Consider the following 10,629-nt stretch of genomic DNA (forward strand, 5'->3'; position numbering starts at 1 on the left):
GGTTATACATTGAGCAAATCTGTAACTGCACTATTATGTCCGGGTAAGTGGCAATGTGTGTGTGTATGATCGAGTAACTAGAGTGAATGGATGAACAATTGGTCGGTGGGAGTACATGGGTGCCGCAGAGTTTGACCTTTGAGAGTATGTTTGGCTGTGTGTGTGCGTGTGTGGAGACACCACTCTGAATGCATGTATGAGTGACAGTTCGTGAATATGTGAAAACCAACTGGATGTCTGGGTGCGAGAGAGTGGAAATTCAATTTCCCAGATTCAGTGAAAGAACAAGGTGGAATATGCCTCATTATTTAGTGCGTGCTTCTAAAGCTACACTGTTAGTAACAAGATCAGATGTCGTATAAAACCTATTTTTGTTCAGCTTGTTATTTAGTGCTGTAACGATCAGGGCTGGGAGGCTTTAGCTCCGGACTAACCTCAGGTACTGAATGGACTGTGCTCCTTTATGGTCACAGCTCTCCGGCGTTCTCCAGCGGCAGAAGCACATCTAAATATCTGAAATTTAGTGATTCTAGTCTCAATAACCCCCATCCTGTTTTTTGTTCTCCCCCTTTCCACCCCGTCTCCACCACCCCAAACAGAAAGAGAGGCTTAGCAATGATGAGATGATGCTGGCAATGTGCAGTCGCTGTCCCCAGGCGGGTGGTGCTGAAACGGAGAGCGATTTGCGGTTGGAGCCGAGCAGCCAACAAGTGAGTTGCCAGCAACACCGCCAGCGCTCTCAAGTCAACAAAGTCAACGGCTGCATCAAGTACACAATGTTCCTGTTCAATTTTATCTTTGCAATCCTCGGCTACTCGATGCTTGGGATCGGGGTGTGGGGACTCATAGACAAGGAGTCTCTGGACTTTGACAGGATCCGCAATCTGAGTACAGACCCCATGCTGGCGTTTGTGGTTCTGGGACTGGTTGTTGGCACCATGTCTTTCTCTGGATGCGTGGGGGCCCTGAGGGAGAACCAATGCTTGCTGAAATTCTTCACAGCCGGCATCCTAACCTTGGCGACGGCCGAGATAATGGGTGGCATTCTGGTCTATGTCCTGAGCGACAGGATAGAAGAGTACCTGCAGAATGGGATGATCCTGGGTGTGAAGCGGTACCAGGACGATCCGGACCTCCGGTTCATCATGAACGAGATCCAACAAGGATTAAAGTGCTGTGGAGTCGAGTCCTATCAAGATTGGCAACTAAACCTGTAAGTAGATAACAGCGGTATTTACAACATCTTCTGTCCCGTTTTATAACCCGTATTTATTCTGGGTTTCAAAATAACCCGGTCTCCATTCTGCAACAAAATACGTTTTGATGCAAAGTTTTATGTCCAATGCAACCTGTCTTTTTGGTGATTTTTTTTGAGGGGAAACTTAATTCAAACAGCATTTCCTCTACACCAACTGGTTTCTGGTCCAAGTGAAATTTCGCTTGCATAGAATCCTACAATGCAGAAGGAGGCCATTCGGCCCATCGAGTTTGCACGGAACACAGTCCCATCCAGGCCCTGTCCCCGTAACCCCATGTATTTACCCTAGCTAGTTCCCCTGCCACTTAGGGGCAATTTAGCATGGCCGATCCACCTAACCCGCACATCTTTGGACAGTGGGAGGAAACCGGGGAGCACCCGGAGGAAACCCACACAGACACGGGGAGAATGTGCAAACTTAACACAGACAGTGACCCAAGCCAGGAATTGAACCTGGGTTCCTGGCGCTGTGAGGCAGCAGTGCTAACACTGTGTCACTGTGCCGCTCAAGATAACCTGTGAAAAGGTCCCATCACTATTAAAATACCCTTGTGTTTGGATGTAAGCTATACAGGAATATCTTTAAATATACTTATTTTAACAGCCTTCTCCCTAAAACTATCAATTTGACTTTTCCAATATTGGAAGCATTTCAAAGTCCGTTTTGCTGTTACATTTCACATTTAAACACCAGCCAAGTATTTTGACAAAGACAGACGAATTATTTGGCAGAAGGATAGATATCTTGGTGGGATTGTTAATGGCTGTGTTGTCTGTATTAAATCTCAGAAAGTTCACTGTTTTCTGACTGAGGAGGGAGTTAGTTACACACAATGCTTTGACAGAAACGTTAGGGTTCACCATCAACTGTTAATATTTTTTGCTCCATCACACCCTGCCTCCCTCATATTTTCTTACCTATGATTTAATTACCTAAAAACACATCATCCTAAACGATAATCTTCCTTTTTTTAAAGAATCAGATATTGATATTCATCATTTAATGCCAACCACAGTGGAAATTTTGAACATTGATAATTATTTAAGACAAGCTGTTGCAACATGTTTATTTAGTTCCATGTATTGACGTACAGAATTCTTCAGTACTTTGTTTGCATGTTTACCCATGGGCTGGCTGTATCATGGGAACATTTAGCCTTTCAAGTCTGCTCCACCATTCAATGAAATCATGGTAGTTCTGTGACTGAATTCTATTTACTTACCATTTCCCTCTATCTTTAGTGTCTTTAGTTAACAAAAAAATACCCGTATCTAATAACTTAGGAAGCCTTATTTTGATTTTGATTTGATTTATTATTGTCACATGTATTTGGGATAAAGTGAAAAGTATTGTTTCTCGCGTGCTGTACAGACAAAGTATACCGTTCATAGAGAAGAAAACGAGAGAGTGCAGAATATAGTGTTACAGTCATCCCTGGGATGTAGAGAAAGATCAACTTAATAAGAGATAGGTCCATTCAAAAGTCTGATGGCAGCAGGGAAGAAGCTGTTCTTGAGTCGGTTGGTACGTGACCTCAGACTTTTGTATCTTTTTCTCGACAGAAGAACGTGGGCCAGAGAATGTCCGGGGTGCGTGGGGTCCTTGATTATGCTGGCTGCTTTGCCAAGGCAGCAGGAAGTGTAGACAGTGTCAATGGATGGGAGGCTGGTTTGTGTGATGGATTGGGGTTTCTCCAAGATCCTAAGGATCGCCAAATCTGTAAGAGATTGAATTAGCGCATTGTTAGAGAGTTTAAAAGAGTTAGAATGAAGTTTTAGAAGCATAGAGCGAGAGTAAAAGATAGAATTAGAAGGTATGCTAGGCACAGTTTGCAAGAAGTTGCCTCGCTCCGGCGCCATCTTGGGGAAAAAAAATCCTTTCCTAAATGGAAAGGAATGGTATTTATTGTTAAACACAAATTAAAGCCACAACTCCATGCCTTACATACAAGTCCCAACTGGGACAATACTTCTCCAGACCCTTCCCGGTGTCTGCTTTATAAAGGACTCAGATGAAGTTCCACCTAGGCAGACAATTGCCTGTTACCAAAGGATCTCATATTCAACCAGCCCCATAGGGAGATCAATTAGAGATTCCCCATGGAACTCATTGGGGTTATCACACTGTCTCTGATTTAAAATTAACAATTGTTCTAGCATCAATTGCCATTTGTAAAGAAGGTTTCCAAACTTCCATCACCTTTCGCATATAGAAATGTTTGACTCCTCAAAGGACTGCCTCTGCCTTTTTCATCTATGCCCTCTAATCCTAGCCTTCCTAATCAGCAGAAATAGTTTCTCTCTATCTATCTTAGCTGTTCCCCCTTAACATCCTGTAAATATCAACAAAGTACCCCTTAACGTTCGAAATTCCAAAGATTACAACCCTAGTGTGTGTATTTTTTTTCTTGCAATTTAACCTTGGCATCCAAATAGCATTCTGGCAAACCTATGCTGCCCTCCCTCCAAGGGCAATACATCCTTCCTAAGGTGGTGCCCAGGACTGCTCATAATACTCCAAATATGGCCTAAGCAAGGCTTTGTACAGCTGCAGCATGGCTTTGATCTTCTTGTATTCTAGTCCTCTAGATATAAAGATAATTTCTTTAATCCTTTTGATTATTTTCTGTATATTTCCAACGCATTTTAATGATCTACGTACATGGACCCCTAATTCTCTTTGGACCTCCACTGTTTCAAGCTGCTCATCATCTTGAAAGTATTTATTCCAATTCATTTCCGGTCCAAAGTAGATCATCTCACAATTGCCGAGATTGAATTACATTTGCCACAGTTTTGTCTATTCACTCAACTGATTGAAATCTCTTTCAAATTTGACGATTCCACCTAGACTACTTACAATGCCACCTATCTTTGCATTATCAGAAAACTTGGATACCTGGCTTTCTATCCCATCATCTAAGTTGTCAATTAATATAGTGAATACCTGATGCCTAACGCAGATATTTGTAGGACACCACTAATCGCATCCTCTCAGTTTGAGAATTGATCCATTTTTCCTGCTCTCTGTCCCACTATGCCCCAAAACAGAGCTTTAGTCCATCAGCACACTTTAGTTCTGTGTCCACCCTTAGTATCATTTTTGTCCTTTGTCATCAGCATTCTGAAGTTCTCTCTTTGGCCATTGCCATTGTTTAAGATGTGAAGTAGAGGGCAGCTGCTTCCCCTCGGGAAGAATGAGAAATTGATGGCGAAATTAGCCCAAATTGTAATTCTCATCCACTACGGAACGTTGTGTGAATCATCTCCCATTATTAATTATGGACATTGGATCAGCACTGATACAAAACAGAAATCCGGATATTACTCACACTGATCTTTTGGCTAGAATAAACAAAAGGAGAAACTGGTATTTGTTTAAGAGAGCAAAACTGACAGAGATTTGGCTGGAAAGTGGTGACTTAGAAAAGATAGAATAAAATCTGCAGTAGGGAAAAGTTCATACATGTTTCGCATGTTTATCTCTAGTGCACAGTTCGGCAGCTGTTAAACCAGTCTTATGTAATGCACCTATGTGATACGTATAGTATAGAATCATAGAATCCCTACAGTGCAGAAGGAGGCCATTCAGCCCACTGAGCCTGCACTGACAACAATTCCATCCAGGCCCTATCCCCGTAACACCAAGTATTTACCTTGCTAATCCCCCGATGCTAAGGGGGAATTTATCATTGCCAATCCACCTAACCCACACATCTTTGGACTGTGGGAGGAAACCAGAGCACTCTGAGGAAACCCACACAAACACGGAGAGAACCTGGGTTCCTGGCACTGTAAGGCAGTAGTGCTAACCACTGTGCCATCGTGCCACCCTATTATTCGCCTTCTCAACCTTGCCCCTTGCCTGAGGTCTGGTGATCCTCAGGTTAAATCACAACCAGTCAGTACGCACGATCATCTGGGACCACGGGCGGAATTTTCCTGTCCCATCCGCCACGGGAATCGTAGCAGATGGGAACGGACCATGCAAAGGTCCATTGACCTGGGGTGGGAATTTCCGGCCTTGGGGCGAACACGGAAAATCCCGCCCTACATGTCAGTTGTCCCATAATAGTAAACTGAATGTCCAAAGCCTCTGCTTTGGTGTCAGCAAGGAGAATTCATAGGTATAGTTAAAAAAAAGTTCTATCACTGCTGAATAAAATATGATATTTAATAAAAAGTCATTTTTACATATCTTGTTCTAGTTTTACAATTTGTGCAATCATGTGAGAGAAAGGGTGCTTGGAATGGTTCATGCATTTCAAAACTATTCTTTTGATTAAACTTTTGTGGCTCCTTACTTAAATTATTTATTTATTAGTGTCACAAGTAGCCTTACATTAATACTGCAATGAAGTTACTGTGAAAATCCCCTAATCGCCACACTCCAGTGCCTGTTCGGGTACACTGAGGGAGAATTTAGCATGGCCAATGCACCCATCCAGCACATCTTTCGGACTGTGGGAGGAAACGGACGCAGACACGGGGAGAACGTGTAGACTCCACACAGACAGTTACCCCAGGCTGGGAATTGAACCCACGTCCCTGGCGCTGTGAGGCAGCAGTGCTAACCACTGTGCCACCATGCCACCCACAAATCTCTTAAAGGAACAGAGAACTCAGGAGCAGGAGTAAGCCATTCAGCACTTTGAACCTGCTCCACCATTCCATAAGATAATGCCTGATTGTGGTTTCAACTCCACTTTCCTGTCGCACCTGCTGCCAACTGCATCTCCCTCCAACCCTCCAATAATTCTTGATTCCTTTGTCTACCAGAGATATACCTTGCATCTAGCTCAACCTTGAATCAAATCAATCACACCATCTTCCACAGACTAATGACCTTCTAAAAGAGAGAAATTCTTCTCATCTCCGTCTTAAGAGGGAAACTTCTTATCTTTAAACAGTGTCCCCTAGTTCTAGTCTTCCCACAAGAGGAAACAAGATATTCATCCTATCAAGTGTCCTCAGGATCTTGTATGTTTCAATAAGATTAATGAGATCTTGCAGGACAACCTTTTGTTTACATGACTCTATAATGAAACTGTGGGTGCCATTCTGTAGTTCTGTCTTTGAGTTTGTGTTTGATCCATGTTGCAGCCTTAATTTTGTATGAAATAAAACTCAATTGCTAAGGTATATTTAAAATATTGGCGTACCAGGTTTTTTTTGGTGGCATATCAAAATTCCATGAACAGAATTAGATATTCTGTTGTTGTAAGTTATTAGAAGGTATTCTGAGAGACAGGATCTACAGTCATTTAGAGAAGCAAGGACTAAGTAGGGACAGTCAGCATGGCTTTGTGTGTGGAAAACCATGTCTCACAAATTTGATTGAGTTTTTTGAAGGGTAACCAAGAAGGTAGATGAGGACAGTGCAGTTGACGTTGTCTACATGGATTTTAGTAAGACTTTTGACAAGGTACGGCATGGTAGGTTGTTGCATAAGGTTAAATCTCACGGGATCCAGAGTGATGTAGCCAAATAGATACAAAATTGGCTTGATGACAGAAGACAGAGGATGGTTGTAGAGGGTTGTTTTTCAAACTGGAGGCCTGTGACCAGCAATGTGCCTCAGGGATCGGTGCTGGGTCCACTGTTATTTGTCATTTATATTAATGATTGGATGAGAATATAGGAGGCATGGTTAGTACGTTTGCAGATGACACCAAGATTGGTGGCATAGTGGACAGTGAAGAAGGTTATCTCGGGTTGCAACGGGATCTTGGTCAATTGGGCCAGTGGGCTGATGAATGGCAGATGGAGTTTAATTTAGATAAATGCGAGTAGATCGAACCAAGGCAGGACTTACTCAGTTAATGGTAGGGTGTTGGGAGAGTTATAGAACAAAGAGATCTAGGGGTACAGGTTCAAAGCTCCTTGAAAGTGGAGTCACAGGTGGACAGAGTGGTGATGAAGGCATTCGGCATGCTTGGTTTCTTTGGTCAGAACATTGAATACAGGAGTTAGGATGTCTTGTTGAAGCTGTACAAAACATTAGTAAGGCTGCACTTGGATTACTGTGCATAGTTCTGGTCACCCTATTATAGAAAGGATATTATTAAACTAGAAAGAGTGCAGAAAAGATTTACTAGAATGCTACCAGGACTTGATGGTTTGAGTTATAAGGAGAGGCTGGAGAGACTGGGAATATTTTCCCTGGAGCTTAGGAGATTTAGGGGTGATGTTATAGAGGTCAATAAAATAATGAGGGGTATAGATCAGCTAGATAGTCAAAATCTTTTCCCAAAGTCAGGGGAGTCTAAAACTAGAGGCCATAGGTTCAAGGTGAGAGGGGAGAGATACAAAAAGGTCCAGAGGGGCATTTTTTTTTACACAGTGTGGTGAGTGTCTGGAATAAGCTGCCAGAGGTAGTAGTAGGGGCAGGTACAATTTTGTCTTTTAAAAAGCATTTAGACAGTTACCATGGGTAAGATGGGTATAGAGGGATATGGGCCAAACGTGAGCAATTGGGACTAGATTAGTGGTTAAAGAAAAAGGGTGGCATGGACAAGTTGTGCCGAAGGGCCTTTTTCCATGCTGTAAACCTCTATGTCTCTATGGCTCTATTCATGTCAACTCTATAGTACATATGTATTCATAGAGCTTACTATTTAACATGCACAAGTTGATTTGCAAGTTCATTCGCACAAAGATGTGCAGGTTAGGTGGATTGGCCTTGCTATATTGCCCTTTAATGTTAAGGGGATTAGCGGGATAAATTTTGTGGGGTTACAAGGTTTGGGTGGGTTGCTCCATTGGAGAGTCAGTGCAGGATTGATGGGCTGAATGGCCTGCTTCTGCACTGCATGGATTCTATGATTCTTTGATTTGAAACTGATAGTGTAACACTATGTCAAAAAGTGTTTTAAAAGCTCAAAGCATAATCTCTACAAGTTATAACTTATTGTCACACTGGGAGTGGTTCTCACTGCCCATTTGACGGCTGTGTGCCTGATTCACTTTGGTGGTTGCTACTCATATCTATAGCTTTATTGATGATAAGTTTCATAACTAGCTAGTCAATGGAATATTTCAGAAGAGTAGACAGTTTCAGTGGCATTGCCTGTCTCATTTCACAGTAAGTTACCTTCCTAATAGTGTATAACATCAGGTTTTGACAATAGGCATGGAACAGCTAGAATCATGAATCTTCATGTACTTTTTCATTGAGAGAAGAGAGGCAAATGGAGGGCATAGGTCTTGCATAGAAATTGGAAAAGAATGCAAAGAGTGTATGTTTTCTCTGTTTAGAAAAGAAATGCATGTGTTTCAAAGCTGCTTGATTTATATTTTCTTTTTGCAGGTATTTTAACTGCAGCTCCCCAGGTGTCCATGCTTGTGGAGCTCCTGCGTCATGTTGCATCAATCCTCAAGAAAATGGCATGGTTATGAACTCTCAATGCGGCTTTGGCACTTTACACATGGAAGAAGTGACAGCACAGAATTATGTTTATCTACGTGGTTGTATGTCACGTCTCACTAGCTGGCTTACTGGTAACATGGGCTCAATTGGTACATTTGGTGTTATTCTCATGGTTATTCAAGTTCTTGGCCTAATTTTTGCAACAAAGATATTGAGTGACATTGAATTAATCAAGGCCCATTGGTAGCAAAGTGAAAAACAAGGCATTCCTGCAATCCTTTATTTTAAGCTTCCAACAATGAATGGGAGGTACCCATTGAATGTATGGTTTTTACAGATGCATCATAGAAAGTATTCTTTCTGGTTGTATCATAGCTTGGTTTGTCTCCTGCTCTACCCAAGACCGCAAGGAACTACAAAAGGTTGTGAATGTAGCCCAATCCATCACGCAAACCAGCCTCCCATCCATTGACTCTGTCCACACTTCCCGCTGCCTCGGCAAAGCAGCCAGCATAATTAAGGACCCCACGCAACCCGGACATTCTTTCTTCCACCTCCTTCCGTCGGGAAAAAGATACAAAAGTCTGAGGTCACATACCAACTGACTCAAGAACAGTTTCTTCCCTGCTGCCATCAGACTTTTGAATGGACCTACTTTGCATTAGGTTGATCTTTCTCTATACCCTAGCCATGAGTGTAACACTACATTCTGCACTCTCTCCTTCTCTATGAACAATATGCTTTGTCTGTATAGCGCGCAAGAAACAATACTTTTCACTGTATGCTAATACAGGTGACAATAATAAATCAAATCAAATCGATTGAACTGTTCCAGAAATTTGTTGGCACCCAAGTCTGACATAACCCACATATGAAATGGAGTTTTAAATAAATTTAGGCTCACTTTGTTGCCCTTGACTAAATCTGCCTCAGAAATCTACCCTAAATTTTTCTGTGACTTTATCACTTATACAACTAAGGATTGTTATGAATGGAGTAACCAGGTTAAGTGTACTTAGCGGATTTAGGTAGATGCAAACCAAGAGTGATGGTACATATTATGGCGGCGATTCTCCCATCCGCACCCGCCTCTTTTCGGGCGGATCCGGCTGGGAGACGTGCGTCTGCGGCCTTGAACGGGGATTTGCGCTTGCACGGGGAATGCATGCACATCTCCCAGAGCCGGTGAACAGTCGCCGGACAGACCACGCTGGAAACCAGCAAGAAGGCAGGTAAGTCATTTAAATCTTTTTAAAATCTATGTTAAATATGCAGATGTGTTAATTATTGGGATCTTTCAGGTCGCGATTGAATCTCCCACCCCGCCAGGAGTACTTCATTCTGGCGGGGTTTACACTAGCTCTCCACGTTTGGCGAGCTAGCAGGAGACCCTGTCGGAATGAAAGAGGGGCAATTGGGAGCCAGACGGCGGGGGGGGATGGCGCTCCCTGGGCATTGGCACCCTGACAGTGCCAGCCTGTGCCCCCGGCACTGCCCAAGGGGCAAAGTGCCCATGCCCATCAGGCAGTGCCAAGGGGGCTGGGCCTAGGGGCGACCAGTGGTGGTGGGGGGGTCCTGCTGCCACTCTGCATTGGGATCGGTCTGGGATGGAGGGAAGGCAGTGATTGGGGCAGGCTGGGGGAGTGGTCTGCCAGGGGGGGCTGTCTCCTTGGGGGTCTGACCCGGGGGTGGGTCAGCGGTGGGGGGGGGGGGGGCGGCGGTCTGCTGGGGTGGGGGGATCGCCACTGCTGCTGGGGGGTGGGACCTGGGCATCGGGGTGCACCGGGACAGGGGAGGGTCAGGGCTGGCCCGGGAATTATTGTGGGGGCCGCAAACGGATTATGGGGGAGGGGGGGGGGGAGCTGGAGGTGCAACACTGCGGTGGTCCCGGGCTGGCCAGCGATCGGGCTGGCCAGCAAACAGGATTTTGACAGTTTGGAGTCACTGAGCATGCGCAGAGCTCCAGAACTGTCAAACTCTGGCGCAAATAGGCATCACCCCT

At 44.0% G+C, this 10,629-nt stretch overlaps 1 protein-coding gene across 1 annotated transcript; it reads left to right on the forward strand.

The window, feature by feature from the left end:
- The first annotated feature begins 623 nt into the window (after window positions 1-623).
- On the forward strand, window positions 624-8,874 carry tspan10 (tetraspanin 10). The gene is made up of 2 exons (XM_078226060.1): window positions 624-1,213; window positions 8,568-8,874. The coding sequence occupies exons 1-2, from the start codon at window positions 624-626 to the stop codon at window positions 8,872-8,874; spliced, it is 897 nt and encodes a 298-aa protein (XP_078082186.1).
- The last annotated feature ends 1,755 nt before the right edge of the window (window positions 8,875-10,629 follow it).

Source organism: Mustelus asterias, chromosome 12, assembly GCF_964213995.1.
Source record: "Mustelus asterias chromosome 12, sMusAst1.hap1.1, whole genome shotgun sequence".
In the NCBI taxonomy this organism is placed as follows: domain Eukaryota; kingdom Metazoa; phylum Chordata; class Chondrichthyes; order Carcharhiniformes; family Triakidae; genus Mustelus; species Mustelus asterias.